Here is a 25,544-nt window from a genome sequence, read left to right as displayed (position 1 = left end):
GTTATTTTATTATTAACGGCAAAAAAACAATATTTACAACTTTATGTAAAAATAGACTCAAAATATTATTTAGAAAAACTATTTTGGAACTTAAAATGGTATATTTATTTTATGTAATTAATACGATTAATATATATATGCTGTAAAAAATTCAAATAATAATTAAATAATATTAAAATTGTATTCATACAAAGTTAAAAATTGCACATATTGGAAATCCATAGTTTTCAATATTCATTCTCCATTGTCCAATTATTTTTAGTTTTAATTTAAAATAATATTTCATCATATTTATTTAAAAAGTGTGAAAGTAAAAAGTAAGGTTATATATGTTTGACCTTCAAAGAAGATTATGTGTTTGACACTTTCTCAAGAAAAAAAATAGAGTTTGGATTTATTGTTATTTTAAGTTTATCAAATTATACTTGTTTGTTTTATATTAATAGATATTTAATATTTTTGTATTAAAATTGATTAATTAATTAACAATGTAATAATAAAATATGACTACTACTGCTATTTGTCTTTTAGTTGATAGAAATTAATTATCATCTTATAGTAAAATTAATTAATATAAATTATGTGACTTCCTTAACAATAATATATATGGCTTTGTTAAAAAAATCATACATTTAAAGAAGTATTAGTTTTCGACGCCACGCGTGGTGCATGTAAATATGCGTGTTTATGTTTTATTACTTAATAAAATATTTTTATTTCATATAATTAGTATAAATAATCATTATTTTAATACATAATATTTAAAAATCAAATCATAATATAAATAATTGAGGTTAGAGTTTGATTTAATTTTTATGTGTATATTAATAATAAATAAACTAAATGTGGTTTTAATTTATTAATTTTATCGAATTATCTATTAATTTTAAAATTTAATGTTAAAATATTAATTTCATTTTTTCATTTTAATATTAAAAACAATTATTTAGAATTTTAATTTTAAATATATTTATAGTTCAGAATCAAATAACAATGTTATTAATTAAAAAGTAAATTTAAATTATATTAAATTTTATCAATCTTGTTTAAAATCGACTTATTTAATTAGGATAAAATTATCATAATATTTATATAATTATATAATAATTTATTTTCATATGTGAGACATCTATTGAAATTAAATCATATAATTGTGTAATTAAAATATAATATGCAATAAATTAAAACAAATTAGAAAACTACAATCCATCCCCATCCTACCATCCATTATAAAATGGTTTTGATCCCAATTTTGAAATGTTCCACTTTCATCCTTTAAAACATTATTTTATACGCATGGAATTGCAGGATGATGTTATTTAAATGCTATTAGTTGGAAATGCTTAAATGCTTTAATGTTATTTATAATTATAATGTTAAATATTAATTTTAATTAGTATATAGTACAACACTAATTTAACAATAATTAATTTCAAATAACATATTTTAGTAATAATTAATCTACTCAATTGTGTAATTCATACAAATAAAAACTCTATTATACAGAGAAATAAAAATATTATTGATATGATTTTATTTATTATTACTAATCATATATATGTTATATATTACGAGGTTCTTAAGTTTTTAATGTGCTCACGCTATAAAAATTTGACATGTGACAAGAAAATAAAACATTTGTAAAGCGGAAATTGCAATATAAACCCTTCCGGATTTTTATATGTTTTTAATGACATTTTGTAATTCCAATTTTTTATATTTGATAATTGAATTTACAATTTTTCATAACAAGTGATTGTAAACTTTAAATTAGTTTTAAAATTCCTTTTAACTTTATCACTGTTTTACAAATTAAATACACAATTAAAATTGAAATAGATATTTACAAATATAAATAATGTTAGAAAAAATTATTTAATGGTCATAATATTTAAATTTAATTAACAATCTACATTAATTAATTAATAATTAAAATTAAATTAGAAACTATATAAAATAGAATTTCACACAATATACTATTATAATTTTAATTTAGCCTTATATCAATTATAATATTTTTAAGATTAAACTTACATATTATTATGCTTTAATTGTGCAACTGTGTTTTTTTGGTGAAAAGAAATTACAATTCAAGTATCAAATATTAAGAAAATTCATCACATAATTGTTATTAACCAACCGCAATCTCGGTTCTCTGTCTCGCCTAAGCTTGACTATCCTGTCTGCAGTTCTATTTTCTTCTCTGGGAATATGTTGAAGATTCTAGTGGCTAAGAAGCTTCAAAAACAAAAGTATTCTCTTAACTAAAGCAGAATTAGAACCTTCATGAACTCCTTCGTGAATGAGGTTAACACTTTCAAGATTGTTTGTCCGAGTGATAACTTTCTGAAAGTCATGATCAAGAGCAATTTTCAACCAATCTAAGATGCCCCATAACTCTGAATCAATAACTTTACAATTGCCTAAATATATTGTAAAACCAACAATCTAATTCCCATTATGGTCTCGCAGAAGCCCTCCAACTGCAGCAAACATATCCACAGATTTAATCGAACCATCAGTGTTTAAATAAACCCAACCATCTGAAGAAACAAGATGAAAACTAATCTTGAAAAATTAGTAGCCTGCGAGCTTAACACCGAAACATACTGCTTTGTCCAACATAAAGAGGCTTTGATAACCTCATCAGTACTCCTCAAAAGACCTTGAAATATGCATAGGTTCCGATTCATTCAAATGCGCCAAATGATAATCCCGAACAAACAAGTCCAATTGAGTCCTCCCACTAGGTTCATGGCTTGCTGATTCCATAGATCAAGCTCCATCCACTCATATAGAGATCCTGCAAAAAATAAAAATAAATAGATTATTTACCTGCAGGGATTAACTATATTATTAATGAAACATTACAAATTATATGAAGATTTAAAGAAATAATTAAATATAATTTAATTAATACATACATTTAACCCATGCACCACATTGGTAATTTATTTATTCTTAATACATTGAATTCAACTTTAACTCAACAATATAGTTCAAATGAATAAGAACTCTATTATTAAACAATAAAGAGTATTATTTCGGTTTTAAAAGTTTCTCCAAACTCGTGTTTATATCACTAGCTTTTAATGTTACTACTCACATGTGTATGTGATTTTACGCTTTAATATTTAATTATTTTTTAAATATTGTGCTTTTAATTGTAATAGTTAGCGTAAAATAATATTTATTTTTGAATTATTAAATATAATTACAATATATTAACTTATCAATTCAAAGATTATAATAGAAAATTTTCAAATAATAATTAAAGCATTTTAACACATTCAACATACAATATAGTTTTACTTTATATAATCAATGCAAAGTAACACTATTCAAAATAATAACTAATCAAATTAACATAGGTTGTTATTTGATACACCGTCATTGAAGTTTTCTAGACTCCACAAACGTGTTAAGAGCGTGACAAGTGCCACATTTATTTATATAATAATTTTTATTTTTACTACACCATATAATACATATTATCAAAATCCTCAATATGCTTGTGGAGTCTAAAATCTCCAATTGACAAAGTATCAAATAAATTTTCATTAACATAACTAACTCTAATATTATTTAAGTAATAATTAATATGTTCAAAATTTATTTAAACAATAATTATTTTACATTAATAAAATTAGCACAACTTTTATTTAGATTAAAACTTTTAATAATAATAGTAAACTATAATTATAATGATCACAACCCGCTTTTCTTTATATTTTATAATTGAGAGTTCTATTTAAGTTATAATTCTATCTTAAAATTAACACAATTTTTAAAATTAATAATTTTAATTATTTTAAAATATATATTATCATAATTTCTATTAAATTATAGTTATTTTAAATACATAATCATCACCACCTCTATTTTGTTTCAACTTTTAAACTAATAATTCTAAATTAAATATTATAATTATTTTTAAAATGAATTTAGTAATATGATGAAAAATAAAAGATATTCTCCTCAGTTTAAAAGTTTTTAAACTCATACTTTTATATATATTATAGATCATAAATAAATAAGTTATATAATATATAGTTATTATTGAAATATTTAATTATTTACCTTACAATTTTTATTCACCGTAATTTTAAGGTAATTCGTGGTGTATATGTAAACTTCATTAAGGGCAATAAAAGGTTGCTGAATTTCGTTTAAGAGAATTGAGATTGTATTAGAAAACAACATAGAGTATATATTAAATAATAAAAATATTTATAAAAGATGATTAATTCTTTTTACTTAACTTTTATTTATTTAACCCATCCATTTGTGATATTCAGATTAAATTGTAAATTAATTGTTTAATTATTTTAATTTGTAAATTACATAAACAATATAAATGTAATATTGTAAAGTAAAAATTATATAAATAAATACAGCGTTTATCACACTTTCAATAAATTTGTAGAGTTTAAAAAATTCACCGACAATTAATTTCTTTTTATAGTATTTGATTTTATTTAAAAAAAAAATCTACAAGCCTACTAAACTTTTTCTTGATTGAAATTTTTATGGATTGTTTTGACTGAATTTATTGTTACTGAATTTATGGTTGAAATGTTGAATCCAACTTCACCTCAAAATAAAACCAACTTTAAATACCTAAAATTTTATTTATACATGTTTAAATTCACTAGCGTGCCTAAAATAGAAAAATATATTCATCGAAAATGAAAAATTATGTATATTTATTACATAAACAACTTAAATTTAACGTGTTAAAAAAGTATTTTAAAATTTATCATACTTTTTAATTTTACATTTTAAATGCATGTTGTCTATGCAGTAGGAATAAACATGTTTACATTTGACCCATAAAATTTAAATATATACCATATCATATCTAAAGTGACATTTAACACCTAAATTAATTGTTAGACTGATAAAAAAATCTTATTAGTAGTTAAAAACCCAGTTAAGTTATTTTGAATTTAATAATTAATTCCAAATAATAATAATAATTTCAGAAGGTTTGTTGTAATTAACCTTCAAAATTTAAGAATGATAAAGCACGGGTAGTTATGCTGCATATTAGCCTAAAAGGCATAGGAGGAGGAAAAGAAAAAAAAAAGAGAAGAACTGGTGGATCAAGGCCGAGCAGTTATGAATTCTTGGACCCACCCATGATATTTATACATCAAATTTTATTACATTAATTTTGATTTGACGTAATTATATATATAGACTTTTAAATTATAATTTATATATATATATAAAATTTAATTTTAATTTAATTATATACAATTAAAAAATGAGTATATATATTTATTTTTACATTTGATTAAATTTGTATATGTAATATATTAATAAATAGTATTAATTAGATAATATTGTATTGTTGTTAGTGATTTATGAAAGTAGAGTCAAATAAAAATTTTATGTACAATATTGTATATTGAATTAAAGTTATGTATAATTTTAATATTTATTTATATTATTTTTTATTTCAAGAATTATTTTTACAAGATTGATTAAAATTATTAATTATATATAACCTTTTAGTAGACGTTTACTAACTTTAGATAAATTTTAACGTATTTATTACTCAATTTAATTTATTTAATTAAACCTAAATATTTTTTGACAGTGAATAAAAGGATTTCTGAAAAGTTTCTTAAAATTGAAGAAGTTCAGCCGTTTTGGAATCATGATTTGGTTTGGTGTCATAGTCTTTTTGACCGAAAACAAACACATCCTATCTAATGGCTTAGATTTGCCCCTCTAACTTGCTCACCTTGATTTTTCAAATAATTGTCTCATTCTTTAAAACGAAAAAAGAAAAATCCTATATTTATAAATCAAAATGATTTCAGAAAATTTTCAAGTTTATTTATTTTTTATTTTTCACGGAGTTTGTATTTGGACTTTTGCTTTTTTCAAAGTGTCACAGTTCCTCCATGACTCATTAGATCTTAACTAAAACATTAAGCTAAAGCAAATATGTTATATACAATTTTCATTAAGTGGGACCGAATTCCATCAATTCTTCTTTTTTAATTAAATCATACGGCTTAAAATGAATTTTTGACAGTGATTTCCACGCTGGGCGGTGGAGATTAGGTTCATTCTTTTTAAGAAAAGACCTAACAAAATAAATAATTTTGATATTGTTATAAAAATACCTAATAAAAAAAACAAATTTGATATTTTTATATATAGAAATAAACAACTATTCTTGATGGTGTAATATCGAAAGATATCTAAGCGATTATCAATGTATATGGATGTCCGAGACCTCTTATGAGTATTAGAGTTAACTGTGATAAAAAAATAGATGTATTCTTTTAAGTAATATAAGGAGGCATGAATGGTCTAGGGGTGGTCTAAGTAATAGAACATGGATAATGTGATTAATAAATTTAAATAATTTACGCGTTAAAATGTTGACATATATTTTTTTAAGAATACTTATTTGAATTTATCATATGAATTTATCATATTGATGAGATTAAGTTAAAATATATGCTTTAAGGAAAAAATATACATAAATATTTTAATAAGAATGATTAATAGTGTTAATTAATTGAACTAACTAAATATATCATAAAAATATTTGATCAAATTATGTTAAATTACAATACTGAACTAAATTTTAAATATAAACATATTAGAGGACTGAAATCAAAATTTGATCATAAAAATAAACAGTGTTTTTTTTGAATTTTTTATGTTACTGTTGTCGTCTTATGGTGACTTTTCTTTTCTTTAACCATAATTTATTTCTGAAATTCTATATTTTTTTTCTTGGGGAACTTATATATATTTTATGGACATCAACAAAGCTGAAAAGTTTACAGTCAACAGCAAGTATGCAATAATATCCCATTACCTTACTCCCTTCTTTGAATAATTTTCATTTTTTAAAACTATTTCTTTAATCTTTCAACATAATAATGCATTTTTAATCAAGTAAAAACATCAATAAATTTGTAAATAAAATGAAGTGAAGTAAAGTAAATAAATGAAAAAAGAAAGCTAAACATTTTTACTTGTACATTTAGACTAGTATACATCCATACATACATACAAACATAAAAAAAGCTCACTTCTATTTCTCTTCCTTTCTCTTTCCTTTCTATCTTTCTTCCCATTTCAGCTTCTTCTTTTCACGGCCATTTATTAGATTCCTCTCAAGTAGTCATTTTAATTATTTCTTTCTTTCTTCATTGGATTGTACAGATTCCCAGCTCAAATACCCATCTCTAAATATTTTCATTTCTTCTTGATTTTTTGGCTTGTTTTTATTGCTTTTATTGATTCATGTTTTATGGGCTGATAAAATAGATATAAAAAACTCTTCTGGGTGTTTTTTCATTTTTAAGCTTTTTCTTTGTTCTGCAAACTAAACTTGTTTTCTGGGTTTTTGCACAAAAGTCTTTAATACCAGTTGAATTTGTCATATAAGGGTTGAAGAAACCAATCAAATTTATTCTCAAAAAGGTTTTCAATTTTTGGTCAAAGTTTTTGTCAATAATAAAAATTTTCTCTCTTTTTTTTTTCTCTCTTTGTTATTTTTAAATTTATTTTTCTTCCCTTGAGCCAAAGAGAAAGACATGGGCAAGCAAGGACCTTGCTATCACTGTGGAGTTACAAGTGAGTTCTTGTTTCTCCAGTAAACTTTTTGGATATAAAGTTTTTAGAAAAAAAATGAACAAGAATTTGGAGTCCTTGGGTATATGTAAATGTTCAACCTTTTTCTAAAATCAATACTTTTGCTCTATGATTTATGTGCTTTGATAAATTATTACATCATGGGAATATGCAGAAAAAGGACCAGATTACATGGACAGAGATAATAAGTTTCATAATATATGCTGTTCTTTGTGTTGTTCTGTTTGTATGTGGATTTAGAACAACAGATGTCCTTTTTTTTCCCAATCCATGTAAAGCTTAGAACTTGAGTTTGTTATTGAATTTAATTGTTTTTTTCAACCTCAATTCATTTTCTCAGCTTTTTATCTCTTGGGGTTGGTATTCTTTGACTCTTGTTTAAAGTTCCAACACATCTCACAAAGTAAAGTGAGATTGAATTCTTTTGGATACTGGAGAACTGCTAGTCTATGTTGTTGAATTTTAAGATTTAACATTAAATTGGTATTGCTTTCCCATCGTTCTGTTGATGTCTGTAAGCCTTCATATCACGCCAAACCTCAGTCCTCTATTCAATTAAAGGAAATGTATTTCCTTGCAACATCATGTTGACTCCTTTATAGGTGCACTTGCCATTGAGTTCTCGATAGAATTCTTGCTCATTTCCTCTTCTCATAAATAAGCTATTGTTTAAATTTCAATGCTAATAAGCAAGTACCCTCATGTTTGCTCTAAATTTTTTTTTTTGGTCTTTGTTGATAAGAATTATCAACCTCCATTGGACTAGAATTCTATGTCAATCACTTTGAAGTGTTGCACTCATATCCATTTTAACTCATTGTTTTATTCTTTTTCTGTTCTTGGTAACATTCCATTCTATTTTGAAGTTCGTTGTTTTGCCTCTTAGGCCATTAAACACTTCATCCGCGTAAGTATCATTGCAGTTAAACATTCTCAATGACTTCCATGGTGTGTTTGCACCAATCACCGCAACTCAAGTTATTTCATTTGTAGCCTTTACTGGTCATTGATGTGAGTTTTAAATCTGTGTCAAGTTCAAGTGTTAATGGAATCTCTATTACACTTGTTGGCCTTGGTAGAGGCAAGAGCATCAACCCTGAGTACTTTTTAGGCAAAAGATGTCTATTGTATTAGCCATAATTTGAAAAAGATTTATCTGATGGTGCATTTATCTTTGAATTTGGCCAAGAAAATACTAATCTATAAATTTTGGCTCATGGCTCTTGCCATGATCTTATCACAGTTCTGATATCTCCTTATCTTTAATTAGTATATACTTCTTAGCAACAATGCATTGTGATAGGCACTCCTCTATGGCGTAATGGACCTCCTGAGAAGCCAGTATTGTGCAATGCATGCGGGTCGCGTTGGAGGACTAAAGGGACCCTTGCAAATTATACCCCACTTCATGCTCGGGTTGAACCTGCTGATTATGAGGATCGTAGAACTTCCAGAATGAAGAACATATCTATAAAAAAGAACAAAGAAATCAAACTGCTGAAAAGTAAAGCAAATCATGGAACAGCAGTTGTTGCCCCTGATTACAACCTGGGTTTCCGTAAGTTTGTGGATGAAGATAGTAGTAATAGATCAAGTTCTGGATCAGCAATATCTAATTCTGAAAGCTGCGCGCAGTTTGGCAGTGCAGATGCTAGTGACTTGACAGGTTGGACTCAATGCCGTCAACATTCCTCATAGCTCTTTTGACTGCATGAGAGTGGATTGCATATTTTTGTCACGAAATGAAAGAGACCTATTGGATCATATACTAGATTCTTTGGAGTATCATAGTCCATCTTGTGAACTTGGTAGAGATTCATGAGTGCTATTTGTGGCTGAAAAGAAAATGGTTGTTTATCTTCCTAGAAATATAATCATTATATCTTAAATTGCCGAGTTGATCTTGGCTGATATCAGTGGCTTCATTGCATGGTTGTACTTTTAAAATGACCTGAAGTACTCATTTAAATTGTCTTCTCCATTTTTGTCCAGGACCTGCTCAATCTAATGTGTGGGAGTCAATGGTACCTTCTAAGAAAAGAACCTTCGTAAATCGTCCAAAGCAATCTCCTCTTGAGAAACTTACGAAAGATTTATATACTATTTTACATGAGCAACAGTCTTCATATTTCTCTGGATCTTCCGAGGAGGATTTACTTCTTGAGAGTGAAACACCCATGGTTTCTGTTGAGATTGGACATGGAAGTGTTCTAATTAGACATCCAAGTTCAATAGCTCGAGATGAGGAATCTGAAGCTAGCTCACTTTCAGTTGAAAACAAACAATATTCAACAAACGAGGCTTATTCACATTCTTCAACCTTCCCTGTATATAGCGATAGCAAGGCCATGAAATCTTTAGGACATGCAATCGAGAAGGCTAAGAACCCGGCTGAAGAAGGAATGCAGCACGAGCAACTTAAGAGGTAAATATTTCAGTATAATGTTTTACAAATTGTAACATAACCTGCTAGTATGAAACTAGTTTCGGTGTAGACAGTGGTTTTTCAACTCTGATATTATAAAATTTTACCATTAACACTTGGAAAGATCAAGATAAAATTTGTGGGAGTAAAGATGGCATGTATCCTACAACCACACTACATGTGGAATTAAGCTTGAAGTTTTACAAATTGTAACATAATCTGCTAGTATGAAGCTAGTATCGGTGTAGACAATGTGGTTTTTCAACTCTGATATTATAAAATTTTACCATTTAACACTTGGAAAGATCAAGATAAAATTTGTGGGAGTAAAGATGGCATGTATCCTACAACCACACTACATGTGGAATTAAGCTTGAAGTTTTACAAATTGTAACATAATCTGCTAGTATGAAACTAGTATCGGTGTAGACAGTGTGGTTTTTCAACTCTGATATTATAAAATTTTACCATTAACACTCGGAAAGATCAAGATAAAATTTGTGGGAGTAAAGATGGCATGTATCCTACAGCCACACTACATGTGGAATTAAGCTCGAAATCTCCCAAGTAGTAATTTTGTTGAATCTGCAGTTTCCAGGAAGACTTTTTAGTATATGGTTTCTTCATGGCTCATGAGCCATGGGCCATAAGATACGCTTGTAGCTTCTCTAGAATGGGAGAAATTGGATAATAGTGCCTTCATTTGATGAATATTTCCTTTTTCTTTTTGGCTTTTGACAGGGACAAGGCTCAAATTGAAAAATCACTAATGCTGGAAAGTCAGAAGTCACCGCTGTGTAACACAGATTTAAATGTAAGTTCCCCTGTTTCGTTTTTGTTGGAAACAGCTTTATAACTCAATTTTAGAGGTGCTATATATATATATATTTATGTCTCAATTGAGCACTAGGAAATCCTAATTTTGTATGCAAACTCCGGATGTTTCACAATCAACCCCATGATTCCTCCATCTGAAGCAAAAGGTTGAATTGCCATGAAAAATTCACATCCGAGTGCATATGTTTGTTCTTTCGTATGTGACAATATTTCGTGTGGAGCAGGATATCCTCAACTTTGAGGAGTTTGTGAAACATTTAACAAATGAAGAGCAGCAGCAGTTGTTGCAGTACCTACCTCCAGTCGACATTGCCAAACTTCCTGATAGGTATTTGTTTCTTTTTTATCAACATGGGGAGTAATACCTTTGCAGTTCCTGGTTTGTGTAAAATGGAATGCAATCACTAATGATAAGCTTGTTTTTCTATTCAATAGTATCCGAAGCATATATTGTTGAGATTAGATAATTGAGGAAAAGAAAAAGGGGAAAAACCAGTGATGTTATTGTTTTTCTAATGAGACGGCCACTAGTTGAAACATGATGTGGGATCTCTGATAGCTATCCTTGCACCTGCAGCCTCCAAAGCATGTTTGAAAGCTCTCAATTCAAGGAGAACCTATGTTACTTTCAGCAACTGCTTGCAGAAGGGGTTTTTAATATCTCTGTCCCAGGGGTGAAAGCTGAAGATTGTAGGACTTTGAAAAGACTTGCATTATTTAATTTGACTAAATCCCAATGGGTGGAACGCCGTCATGTGCTTAAGGTTTGAATCAGTTGATGCACTTGTTGACAATGAACTTTTTTTGCTCACTGGATGCCTGAGTATATTCTCATTTCTCTGCTGCAGAGATGTCAAGATAGTATTGGAGCGCCTGTGGTTGCTAGAGGACCAACTGCCACTACATCAAACAATTTAGTGATCATGAAGAGATCACGTGACAGCCAAAGTCAAAATTTTCCAGGTCTATATCTTTTCTCGGATGTTATTACCTGCATGAAATAAATCCATCGTTAATCTTGTGAGCTGTTGTGATCGTTAACTTGTTTTTCTTTTTCAGAAGCAAGGACCATAAAGTGCCCCAAAAGGGTGGTCATGAAGGCTACTTGCGAAAACAAAGAAGTCATAGACAATGATGGTTCTTGCTTTAGTCCGAGAAGCCTATTCGCCTTGCCTCCTGATGGTAGCTCTCTTCTGCTGGATTCTCTCCATTTTGTCAATGAAAGTTCTGACCAAGATTTGCTGCTGGATGTGCCACCCAATGGGTCATTTCCGCAGGCCGAACTGCTTCATCCTACTTTAAGTTTTGGGCAACAGGCTAGCACTAGTAGTAGCTCAGCACGCTCACATCATGTCCATCCTTAGCAATGGTTGTTAATTACTAGAACTATAAAAGTCTACTCCTTCTGCAAGAGATCCCCAGGACCGGGATCAACATATTTTGCATGCCAAACACTGAAGTCTGTGAATTGGGTTTGATGGTTGCTCTTTTATCCCTTGACCTTTTTGAACTTAGAATGCTAAAAGATGAATTTCGGTTGGGTTCTTTTTTTGTATAGGTTGACAACATACTGTAATATATAGCTCCAAACAGGGAAAAGCAAAAGAGGTGGTAATCTACAAAGTTTTTGTATGCAAATGTAGTTTTTGCATAGACTCAAATTTATATACCCCATTATCACTTTAGAATGTGAATATCTATGATTAGAACACTGCAAACCCACTATTACAGTTCGCATTTTAGGGTAACTTCTCAAACACTGCAGGTTTATTAGTATAACACAGAAAGGAAGTGCAAAGATACTATAGGCTTCTTTGACAAGACACGTGAAATCAATGAAAGAAGACAATGCAAGGCAAAATTCAGACAAGGTAAATGCAACCATCTCTGGTCGCCCTTGCATCTGCCATGTAGTGGGCCGATCATTGGGGATGTTTTGTTGGGTAAGGTGGGGAGCATTTTTGCTTTGGAAATCCGGAATAACCTACTAAAGTGGGGGCACCTATTCTTTGGTATGACTCGTGAGCTAAATGAAAATGAACAATGGGGTGTGCACTAGTCTATGCTTTGATGTAAATGCAATCACTTTAGCACCCCTTAATTGATGGGGGAGAAAAAGGTGAGAAAAAATGTACCTTTTACCTGTTTGGTTGACAAATATTGTCAAAAAACACAAACCACTTTTCGATTTTCATCTCAGGTCCTGAATTTTATCCACTACTTAAGGCTTGACTTTAAACAACAAATAAGTTCCAGATATGGCTTAATGGTCCATTTCCATTATCCAACAACTAACCAATTATGACATCAACACGTGTGCAAAAGCCACAACTGTGGACCTCTCGATACTGGATTTTGAAGGGTAAATTTACTCCATCTTAATCCTTTTAAGATGTGCTATTTGATATATGAGCTTTAATTTGGTGTAATTATACATATAAAATTTGAATTGTGGTTTATATATATATAAAAACTTTGATTTTGATTCAATTGTATACATATAAAAAATGAATATACATATTTATTTTTATATTGGATTAATATGATTGTTTGTATGCAATATATCAATAAAAATGATGCTAATTCGATAATGTTGCTAGTGATTTGTGAAAACTGAATCAAATCAAAATTTCATGTATGAAATTGTACAAAATCAAAGCTCACATTACACATTGAATCAAAATTTACGTAGAGTTTTGATATTTATCCCCTTAACATATTGCAAAACTCTAACTCTTGGTTTAGTGATATTGAAGGTTGATTCTAAAAATTTATGTGATGGATTTGAATTAGAAGAGCAATTTAAATTATTTGTAGTGTATGAGTTGGTAATGATTTGCTCCGGCGGTGTGTAAGTCAATTACATAGTTGTGATTTATTCTTCCATCTTTTTCTCAGTAAAAACTTTGAGATAAAAGTAACTCGTCAATCCCTTTCAATTTTAATATTGAGTAAATTTGTTATTAAAAAAAAAATTGAAGCGATTTAATTTCTATCAATTTTGAAATTGAGTAACTTAGGGCTATTAATCAAAACATTGATTACTTGCATCAATTACATATAATTTTAATTGATATAATAACAAAGTTAGCACTTGGTGTTTACATATTTTTGTCAATTTAGCTTTAATTCTAAAAAAATTAACAAATTTAGCCTCAATATTTACACATTTGCACAAATGTTACGGGCTAAATTTGTTAAATCAAGACCAAGTTGACATGATATGCAAACTTTGAGGGCTATGTTTATTATTATATCAATCAGAGTTATGTACAATTGATGAAAAAAATTAAGATCGTGATTAATTGTCATTCATTGCTCACTTTCGAAATGATGGGATTAAATTATTCTATTTTTTTTAGAGGGACCACTTTGCTCATTATCAAAATTAAGAGGTGCTGGAGAGTTCTTTTTACCAAAACTTGACAAACCCAAGAAGTTTAACCATCTGGCTTACCAAAATGCTACCCAGAAGTAACTAATCCCACCGGCAACTCCGTTTCGTTAAGCTCCAGTTCCTCATCGGCAATCTCACCATCCCGCACCTTCCCGTTAGCGCATGAAGGCAATGCCCGTTTTCTATCCATTTCACTTTCATTCTATGCGAATTTGGATCATCCCACCGGTGTATCCAAATCTCCTACTACTTAATTACTTTCCCTATCATTATGTTTCTTTCTTCATCATTTTGCTGTGATTCCGGTAGAAGAAACCGGAAAATCAGCGGGATTTCGGCAACCAGAGAAGGAGTAATAATAAAATCCGACTGACGAAAATGAGCGTCGCTTTGGATGAGAGCTTAGGTTTTTTTTAAGCTTCAACCAACCGCACTTCAGGAAATAAAATATGCTATGTTTTTTGAATAGATTCCCGCCTTTTTTATATTTTGACCGTTGGATGACTTGGCGCCTCTTGTGGAATCGATGCAATACAGGTATTTAAGGTTTAATTCTGATCTTTATTAAGTAAAAGGTAAAATAATTATTTTAAATAAGTATACAATTATAGTTTTATGTATCACATTGTATTATATATGTAATTTATTCTCTATTATAATAAATTTTTACTAAGTTTGGTTACTTCAATTTTTAAATTATTATAAAAAAATTAAGATATAATAGAATTTGATCAAATATGTAATGTTATATATTAACTTCGATTTTGTGTAATTTTATACATGAGATTTTTATTTGATTCAATTTTCATAAACCACTAACACGATTTTCATTATAGAACCATTGTATGCGTTTATATATTGCATACACAAATAATTATATTTATCTAATATATAAATAAATTGATGTATTTATTTTTAAAATATATACAGTTAAATCAAAATTAAAGTTCTATTTGAACTATGAAATTTATCCCTAAAAATAAGTATTTTATAATATAAATAGTAATTTTGTATTATTAAAACTATAAAAAAAATCCACTCTTTCGTTTTGATTTTTTTCAATTATTCAAAAACAATTTTATCCCTTCCTTACAAATTGCAACACAATACGTTGCTCTTATTTTTAACCACTAATTACCTAAACATCAAAATAATTATTTTCATATTTTTATTTTTATTTACTTTATATATTTTATTTATAATAATATTAGTAAATTTTAATGATTTATTATTAATATTTTAACAAACCATTAAATTATATTAACTATAAAAACATAATTATATATTAGTATTAAAAATTCCTTTCAAAGAATTATACTAACTATAAGAACAAAATGCACTTTCTTCTTTTGAGGCAAATTCTGTCCTGAGCAAACTTGGATATCCTATTGAATAATATATATATATATATATATATATATATATATATATATTTAACGCTCATTTTAAACAAATATTACATTCGTAAATATGGTAAAATATTAAGTCGGTTTAAATTCAATAAAGTATTATATTTTAAATTATTTTTTTATCTGGTGTGATGCCTGAGTTAATTGTATTTATTAATTAAAAATATTAAATTTATTATAAAATTATTTAAAAACTGTGGATTTTTACAAATAATATAAAGTAATGTATTTTAAATATTGTCTATTGCAAACTATTTAAATACTATATTTTAATGCCGTAAAATACTTATATTGTACGCTATAAAAATTTTAAAATTATATAAATATTGTTTAAAATTTGAATAATTGTATAAATAATTTATTAAAAATTTATATAAAATATTTAAATTTTATTATTTAATATGCTTAAAATAATTAGTTTAAAATTAGTTTCTAATAAAAATTGATTATAATGTTGAACGATCAATTATATTTGATGCATGAATTAATGGTAAATAAATATTGATTTTAAATAATAATTTTATTCAGACATTTAATTATGGAAACATATATTAAATTTTTGGGCAATAATTGTACAAATTGACAATTAATATTCTTCAAAATTGATATCAACATGGAGAGTAATAAGTTAAAATATACGCATTATATAAAATATGTGACTTAATTAGTGATCTAACTGAAATTATATAAAAGATAAAATAAAATAAAAATAAAAATTAATATTATATTGACTTGTATGGAGCAATAGTTAAAACTCTTATAAAACATCAATTTGATACAAGTTCAAATTATGTGATCCACATCCCTACTCCAATATTGTATTAAAAGATAAGTAACATTATTTTAAAATGTTTGCAAACTACATCGAAATTATAGTTACTAATATTAAATATCGGTGATTAACTAAGCTCAAAATTGATTTTTATAATCGACATCATTGGCATCAACGTATTCAAATAATACTTCTAAGGGCATCTTTATGCTATAACAAATAGGCTGTCAATTTTTTAAGCAAATTTAGTTTGCCATATCTTATATATTTGAAAATTTATATTCCCTAATATTATATATATTGACTGTATTTAATTTAAGCAATTTGTCAATTGAACTTCTTGTGAGCATGTGTAAAAATAAATTTTAGCTATTTATATAGGGTTAAAAGCGAAATCTAGAGTTTTAATATATTTATTATTTGCCATATATCATTTTTTTTTTATTTTCTTACTCATAATACGAAGTAAAAGATATTTAACTTATGCTTATTATTGTTTATCAAAATAATTACTAGAATTTTTATATATTCATGATTTCTTCTTTTATGTATTTGCAAATATGAGGCTTTCATTCTTTTCAATATGGCAAATAATATTTGATATTTATTGCGAATTTTAAAATATACATATTTAATAAGAATGTTAATTTTATATTGGATGGTTGACCTTAAGGTTTTGATCAAAATTATCAAAGACGGTTTTAGAATTTAAATATATACACATGTTAACTTATTAAAGTGTCAAATGACAATATATAAATTATGACACATTAGATTCTTTCCTAAATTGAAACTTTCTTATAGTGTATATATATATATATATGATTAATATTATATTGTTTAATTAAATTTCTTTAAAGATTAACAAAATTTTAAACTATTACAAAACAAATATTTTGAATTTTTTATTTTAAAAACAAACAAAGATTTAATCTTCAAGTAGAGAAAGTAATGTAATGTAAAATCTTTCATTAATAGAAAAACTTGAATATATTTTTTTTAGATTTAAATATTTCATCAATAACTTTCAAACTTGGGTAGTTCAAGTATGGCAATTAAACGACCAAAGCCCTAGAAAACTTAGCCCAATAATTGAAAATACTGAACCAAGAGAGATAACTTTGTTAGTTCCATGTCTCTAGGGATGTCCAACTTCATCTCTCTCTATTACTCATCAATGCATTTCATGTTCATTTCTTTTTGAGCCATTCATACATTTTTATTTAATATTAATATTAATATAAAATTTAAATTAATTATTATACTTTTTGAAATTATTTATTTATTTTTATATATTTTAAATTTTATATATTATTATTTCTTGTCACTAATATTTTTTATTTTATATATTTCTTAAATTTATTATTATATTTTTGAAAATATTTATATAATTATATATATTTTTATTTCTTTTAGATTTAGGATCAAATTGAGAATAATTGTAAATTTTGTGGGTTAATTTTTAAATTATGACTAAATTGATATAATATATAAAAATTGAGAGCTAAATTTATCATTATACTGATTTTTAATTGCCATGTCAACTTACTATTTGTGATTTTTATGGAAGATTAAAATGACCAAACTATGTAATGTGAATATGCTTAAAATGTAAATTTTTTTATGATTATATGTGTGATTTAAAAAAAAATAAAAACAAACACAACAAATAGTCAATGCTTCTTGGATTTGCAATTAACTGAGTTACAAATGACCATTAGATATTTCGTACGAAGCGGTTTCGTTTCTCAAGACCCTCTACTCTCTGAATGATTGAAGGCATGCTTTGTTTCCCTTACATGGTTTATTTCCAAATATTGATTCGGTTGGGTTGGAATATATGGCTAGGGATGTAACCATGGAAGATTTGGAGTGCTCTATTTAGTATGGGTTCGTTGAAGGCACCGGACCCGGATGAGCTCCATGCTTTTATTCTACCAGAACCAAAGGGAGATTGTCGGTCAGGATGTGTGTTCTTGGATCCGGGGTATTTTTGCTGGTCTTCCCATTAGCTGATCTATTAATAGAACCCTGTTAGTGCTTATTCCAAAAGTGCAGATTTCAGAATCCTTGTCCCAATTTCGTCCTATCAGCTTTGGTAATGTCTTGTATAAGATTATTACAACGATTATTACTAACCGGTTCAAGCCTGTGTTTCCTACACCTATTGCTTAGAAGTTAGAACCAAGTCAGCTTTGTAGTAGTGAGACATATTACGAACAACATCATTATTGTCCAAAAGATTGTTCACTCGTTGCTAACCAAGAAAAGGAAGGGTTGGATGGCCATTAAGGTGGATTTGGAGAAGGCTTATGATAGACTTAAGTGGGATTTTATCAAAGACACTCTGTTATCCATTGTTCGCTGTCTAGGGTTATTATGGAACGCATTACTTCTGTATCTATGCAGATTATTTGGAATGAGTCTCTTGGATGAGTTTATTCCGATGAGAGTAATCTGTCAAGGTTGTCCTCTCTCCCCTTATCTATTTGTTCTTTGCATGGAGAGATTGAGTTAGTATTCATAAAGGGGGTCAGGATAACTCTAGGAGGCCTATTTCTATTGTAAAGAAGGGCCCAGTTATATCGCATCTGTTTTTTGCTGATGAACTGTTCTTGTTTGCGGAAGCAGATGTGGATCAGGCACGGATGGTAAGGGATGTCCTGGATGTGTTCGGGACTGCTTCGGGGCATAAAGTGAATGCTAACAAGACGTGTTTTTCTTTAAAAATATTGAGCCTTGTGCAATAGTAGAAATTTGCTGCATTCTTGGTTTTGCTGAGACGAATGATTTGGAGTCTTACTTGGGAATGTCATTATTTCATTGAAGGGTGACAATGAGTACTTATAGTGGATAAAATCAGGAGGAAGCTAGACAGTTGGGATGCTAAAATGCTCTCCATGGTAGGAAGGGTCACTCTTGTGTGATCACTCCTTTTGTCAATATCTAATTATTTTATACAAACGATAGAAGTCCCTATTAGTGTTTGTGCAAAAATTGTGAGGCTTGTATGGGGATTTATTTGGGGTAAGGATACAGAGAGGCATAAGCTGTCTTTGGTTAAATGGTCAGATTGTTGTCAACCTCTCACTTTGGTTAAATGGTCAGATTGTTGTCAACCTCTCACTAATGGTGGACTGGATTCCGAAGTCTTAAGGTGCAAAACGAGTCCTTTTTGCTTAAGTTGGGGTTTAATCTCCTCACGAATAAGCAAGCATTGGGGGTGAAGATACTCCGAGCCAAATACAAGGTTACATATGTATGTCCTGAAGATATTTCAAGGGGCTTGTGTTCTTTTGTTTGGAGATCGATTTCCAAGGTTTGACCACTTTTACGTCAAAGCCTTGTTTAGTTAGTTGGCTTTGACAACCTTATTAAGGTTTGGATTGATAATTGGATTCCGAAGATTAGACCTTTATTCAATTTTTGTCATAACATTGAGTTTATTAATGTGTGTACTACTTTAAGGGAGGTTTTGTTGGCAGACGACAATTGGAATTGGAATTACTTTGTGTTGTTTTGTTGAAAATAACATTCTTTCTTACATTACAAGCATTCTGTCTCCAAGCCCTTTAGTTGGACAGGATGAACTAAACTCTAACTGGTCCGCTAATGGGAAGTTCACTGTTAAATCTGCTTATAACTTTCTTATGCAGAATTCTTTAAATCCAGAAGATAATGAATGGAAGATGGCTTGGTCTTTTACCTGCCTTCAAAGAGTAAGACATTTTCTTTGGTTGGTGCTTAAGGAACGCTTGTTGACCAATGTAAAACGATGCCGAAGAGGTTTTTTTGGTGTCCCTTCTTGTACCATTTGTGGGAGCCTTGAAGAATATGTGCTTCAAGATTGTGGTAATGCACGTGAAGTGTGGAAGCAAGTCATCCCTTTGAGGGTTTTGCTTTAATTTTTTCCGCTCCATTGATGGATTGGATTTCAATGAATTTGAAGAACGAGTTTAATTTAGTTTTCACGGAAGTTAACTGGAAATCTTTATTTGACATTAATTTTTAGAATTTGTGGAAACAGAAGAATTTGTGGGTGTTTTAAAGGAATCTTTTAATATATCTTACATTCTCCAAACCTCATGATGTTAGGTGAGTTCCATCAAACATAGGCGTAAAATCTCTGTAGATAACACTATGAGTAAGAGACAATGTTAAGCATGGAACCTCCATCTTTGGGTTTCATTAAGTTGAACACGGATAGGATAAGGGATTCTAATTCGGGGTTAGCTTCGACAACAGCTGTGGCGAGAGATGACCTTAGTACATGGCGTGAGGGAGTTGGGAGAAACATTAGCAGATGTAGTGTAGAACAAACTGAACTTTGGGCGATTTCAAATGGACTCCTTTTGGGGTGAGATGCTAATTTGGTTAATATTATAGTCGAAATAGATTGTGCTCAAACTGTAGAAGCTATTTTAGATAAGTTCTATGGGCAATTGAATAAAGAATTGGTCCTGAGAATTCAGGAGCTATGTAAGAGACATCAGACTTCTAGAAAAGCTAATGTAGTTGCGCATACACTGGCTGGGATGATGAGAGCTTTTCCTTATAGTCTGATAGCTTTACAGAAAACTCTGACAACAGTTGTGGAGTAATTATGATTGAATATTAGGTTTATGCATGATGACACCGGAATAATTTTGTAATTGATTTTAGTTTTTTATATAAAGAAAATTATTAAAGGAATTGTGTTTTAGTTTGTTTTTAATTGATATGCTTCTTGTTGAGATATCATTCTGCTTTGTTTGTTTTTATGTTTTGAAACGAACGTTACCTTCAACATAATGAGTTCAAAATTTAAATTTACCACCGTTAAAAAAACTTTAATAGATTTAGCCAAAATAGAAGATTTGGTAAAAAAAAAATAATGTGCAAAATCAATGCCAGTAATGCAAAATCAATGCCAGCAATAATTGCTTAAAACAGAACAGTGGCAGGAGTCAAACAGTCATCTGACATACGCCACCATTTTTTATATGGCAGCTTCTTCTTTTCAGTAAACATGGGAAAAACCAATTCTCCACTACGCGCCAAAAACACCACCATTTCTGGTTCAGCATCACGATCTTCGCCGTTGATTCCATTCCCAGCTTATTCTCCGCTAGTAACCGTCCGTTCCTCATTTCTCTTTCTGTCCTCTCTTCGTACTACTACTACTATTTCTCAAATATTTTCGAGTAAACTTTTCTTCTTCTCTCTCCATTTTTTCATAGTTTCTTCACCTTTGATCACTTCACATGGTTTTTTTACTCTTAATGCTGTGATTTTCTTTGCATGCTAAAGTAGCCTTTTTTTTTTCCTTCATTAATTTTCTTTTGTGTATCCGTTTTAATGCATGGCAAATTTGAGTTTTTTTGTCCTGTTTGGTTTACAGGAAAACTTCAAATTTAGAAAGAATTGATTATTGTGTTTAGGTGCTGACGAGCTTATGAGAAAATAGATTTATTAACGCTTCTTTATTTTAATTCCTTGCTTTTCTTCTTCTTCACTATTTGGTTGAATATGGAGTTTGAGTTTTTCCATTGTCTTGAAATTACTATGTGCTTTTCTTTTTCTCCTTCGTTTTAGTTGGCATGTTATTTAGTATTGGGACATTGCTTTAGGTTATTTCGTGGTTGGAGTATTTGATTGTTGATATAGCCATTTTTGCTATTTTTGGAAACTAAGTCTCATGGCCTTGAATTTCTGTTTTACCATTGTTCTTGGTTAGAAATAGGTGATTAGGGTAATTTTTTGGTAAAGCTTTGAGTCAGTTGCTGTCTAATGATATTTATGTTGTTTTTATAGGTTGCTTTTTGTGCACTTTATGACATATGACTTGAAATGGTGGTTTCTGATGACATGCTGCATATAAAAACATCAAAGCTTGCAAGTGGTACTCATTCTGAGAAATGCTCGGGAAGAGTTTCAACTGAAAATGGTCATTTTGCCTCAACATCCAAGTGTAAGCACGCTAAAGTTTATGCTATTCGAGATTTTCCGCCAGATTGTGGATGGTTGGATGAACCGATCGATGGACCAAGTGAACAGGTAGTTTACGAGTCTGAAAACCCTGCATTATTGTTTGATTGGGTAGATAAGGTTGAGTGTGAAAGGGTTTTTAGGTGACACTAAGGTAAATGGAATTTCTTGTTTGCAGAAGGATTTGCCTCAGGAGAATGTTGCTACTTCAGAAATAGAGGTATTTCCACAAGGTGGCGTGAAATCCTATCCTGATCAGAGCAGTCGGAGGAGGATTCTAGGAAGGAAGTATTATACTCAGGAAGAAGTCACTGTCGTGAGAGACTTCCCTCCATTTTGTGGAAGAAATGCTCCTCCTCTTAATGAGGAGGAGCGCATGAAATGGCTTGCCTCTCTAAAGAACAAGGGTATCAAACTAGTGACCGTAGTGAACGAAGAAAAGCCCTCTGAAAAGACCAGATGTACTGATGGTAAACAAGTGATTGAAGCTGTTCAGGATGTAATTGCTCTAGAAGGTCGAGCTCCTAGACTATCAGCAGAAGAAATTCAATCTAAACCAGAGGAGCCACCTTCTGAAAAAATGAGGAAGCAAGGTGCTTGCGAAGCTTCTTCTAGGAATGATGTGAAGGAGTGCATGTACAATATAATTGGAAACAGCACCAAATCTCCTTGTGGAGCTTCTGCAAAGGAATTTGATAGCAAGTTGAAGAAAGTAATTGAAAAAAGAGATGGAAATATTAGAGTTTCGGAGGAAAATCCTATATGTAATATTGCTCTGAAAGCAGAGGACAAGGATTTTGAGACAAATCTTTCTGATTCATTTGCCTTTGAGAATCAATTGCTTGAGGAGGATCATGAGAGTCAAGAAGTTTTATCAGACAGGTCAATTGTTCCAAGCCTCATCGCTTCCCCTTGGTTGCACAGGAAAGTCACCTGCAAGACTGGTCTGGCTGGTGGTTCATCTAAAAGAAAAAGGATGAACAGCTTCGCATTGCTATCACGAGCTAATACCGAGAACAATTCTTCCACGAAGTGGGCTCATCAAGGACTCAGCCAAGTGGTTATTTGGAATAAGAAAGACTCATTCCAGCAGGATGTGCTATACACAAATGATAGTTCTGCTCAGAGATCATATGGTAACAATGTGAGCCTTCCTCCTTGCCGAACTAGTACCGGTCGTGCTAATGATGCAATGACTAGTAGGAACAAAGTAAGAGAGATATTACGCCTATTTCAAGCCATCTGCCGAAAGCTCTTACATGAAGAAGAATCAAAGATAAAGGGAGAAGGAAAGACTCTTAAGAGGGTGGATTCCCTAGCTGCAAAGATTCTCAAAGAGAAAATGGAATACGTCAACACAGGCAAACAGATTATTGGATCGGTTCCTGGTGTTGAAGTTGGTGATGAGTTTCAGTATTTTGTTGAGCTCAATATTGTTGGCCTTCATCGCCCAAGTCAAGGTGGTATAGATTATATTAAGCAAGGGGAAAGGACCATTGCCACTAGTATCATAGCATCGGGGGCCTATGAGGATGAGTTGGATAACTCAGATATCTTGACTTATATGGGTCAGGGAGGAAATGTGATGCAGAAAGGTAAGCAACCTGAAGACCAGAGGCTTGAAAGAGGAAACCTAGCTTTGGCAAATAGCAGATTTGTGAAGAATCCAGTGAGGGTGATTCGTGGGGAGACAAGGTCTTCTGGTTTGTCAGAAGGTAGAGGTAAGACATATGTTTATGATGGACTCTATGTGGTGGAGGAGTTTAAGCAGGAACCGGGACCACATGGTAAGCTGGTTTATAAATTTAAGCTGGTCAGAATTCCGGGTCAACCAGAGATTGCTTGGAAAGTTGTAAGGAAATCTAAAGTGCGGGAAGGGCTCTGTGTACAGGACATCTCAAAAGGAAAGGAGATAATTCCCATTTGTGCTATAAACACCAGAGACAGTGAAAGACCTCCACTATTTTTGTATGTACCTCACATGATATATCCTGATTGGTGCCTCCGTACTCCTTCCAAAGGTTGTGATTGTATCAATGGATGTTCTCAATCTGTGAAATGTTCATGTGTGATGAGAAATGGAGGACAGATCCCATATAACCATAATGGTGCCATTGTTGAAACTAAGCCCCTTGTCTATGAATGTGGCCCTACTTGCAAGTGTCCTGCTTCTTGCTACAACAGGGTCAGTCAACATGGCATAAAATTTCAGTTTGAAATCTTTAAAACAAAATCAACGGGCTGGGGTGTTAGATCCTTAAATTCTATCCCTTCCGGAAGTTTTATCTGTGAGTATGCTGGAGAGCTCCTTGAAGATAGGGAAGCTGAAAAAAGAACAGGGAAGGATGAATATCTGTTTGACATCGGAAATAAATACAGTGACAGTTCTCTCTGGGATGACCTTTCAACACTAATACATGATTCACGTTCAAGTTTCCGCCAAGTTGTACCAGAATGTGGTTTCACCATTGATGCGGCACGGTTTGGTAATATGGGCAGATTCATAAACCATAGTTGTTCACCTAATTTGTATGCACAAAATGTCCTTTATGATCATGACGACAAGAGAATCCCGCACATAATGTTCTTTGCTGCCGAAAATATTCCTCCCTTGCAAGAGTTGACTTACCATTACAATTATATGATAGATCAAGTTCACGATGAGAATGGTGACATAAGAAAGAAAGTTTGCTGTTGTGGCTCTTCAAAATGCACTGGTAGGCTATATTAAGGCAGACCATTAAGAACATTTTGGATTCCTAAAGAAGCACTGAGCTATGCACAAGTTCATAGTTAAATATGAATATGCAAGGGCTTCGTGTAAATGAAATGAATGTTGTTTTTGGTTTTATTTTGTTGCTAATGATCTTCTTTAGTGAACATATCGTTTATGGATGTGCATCGGGTACAAACTCTGATCAATACACCTATCACATGTGAGAGCTTTCATGCACCCACATTTACACCATTAATCTTTGTAGCACAATCATTTCCACGTCATTGTGGTTTACTGCTAATTCATAGATGTTCTAATCCGTGGCAAGTCCTCTTTTTTGTGTAAATTAAACTCAAATGATTCGAATGGATTCAGAACATGTTATGGATAAA

General features: G+C 30.3%; 2 protein-coding genes across 7 annotated transcripts; both read left to right on the top strand.

The window, feature by feature from the left end:
* Positions 1-6,875: 6,875 nt before the first annotated feature.
* Positions 6,876-12,579, top strand: LOC108479710 (GATA transcription factor 26). Its single transcript, XM_017782452.2, has 8 exons — positions 6,876-7,611; positions 8,933-9,295; positions 9,622-10,054; positions 10,796-10,868; positions 11,116-11,219; positions 11,469-11,655; positions 11,740-11,854; positions 11,951-12,579. The coding sequence occupies exons 1-8, from the start codon at positions 7,572-7,574 to the stop codon at positions 12,253-12,255; spliced, it is 1,620 nt and encodes a 539-aa protein (XP_017637941.1). The 5' UTR covers positions 6,876-7,571; the 3' UTR covers positions 12,256-12,579.
* Positions 12,580-21,414: 8,835 nt separating this feature from the next.
* LOC108476770 (histone-lysine N-methyltransferase, H3 lysine-9 specific SUVH6-like) lies at positions 21,415-25,544 on the top strand. Of its 6 annotated transcripts, none has more exons than XM_017779092.2 (3): positions 21,415-21,585; positions 22,263-22,505; positions 22,615-25,544. In XM_017779092.2, the coding sequence occupies exons 2-3, from the start codon at positions 22,299-22,301 to the stop codon at positions 25,165-25,167; spliced, it is 2,760 nt and encodes a 919-aa protein (XP_017634581.1). In that variant the 5' UTR covers positions 21,415-21,585; positions 22,263-22,298; the 3' UTR covers positions 25,168-25,544. The 6 variants fall into 6 exon arrangements, with proteins under 6 accessions (XP_017634581.1, XP_017634579.1, XP_017634580.1 ...); XM_017779090.2 differs by having other exon boundaries at positions 21,415-21,652; XM_017779091.2 differs by lacking the exon at positions 21,415-21,585 and adding an exon at positions 21,641-21,757.

Source organism: Gossypium arboreum, chromosome 12 (genome assembly GCF_025698485.1).
Source record: "Gossypium arboreum isolate Shixiya-1 chromosome 12, ASM2569848v2, whole genome shotgun sequence".
In the NCBI taxonomy this organism is placed as follows: Eukaryota; Viridiplantae; Streptophyta; class Magnoliopsida; order Malvales; family Malvaceae; genus Gossypium; species Gossypium arboreum.
Note: the sequence above shows the minus strand (reverse complement) of the source record. Positions and strands in the feature narration are given on the sequence as shown.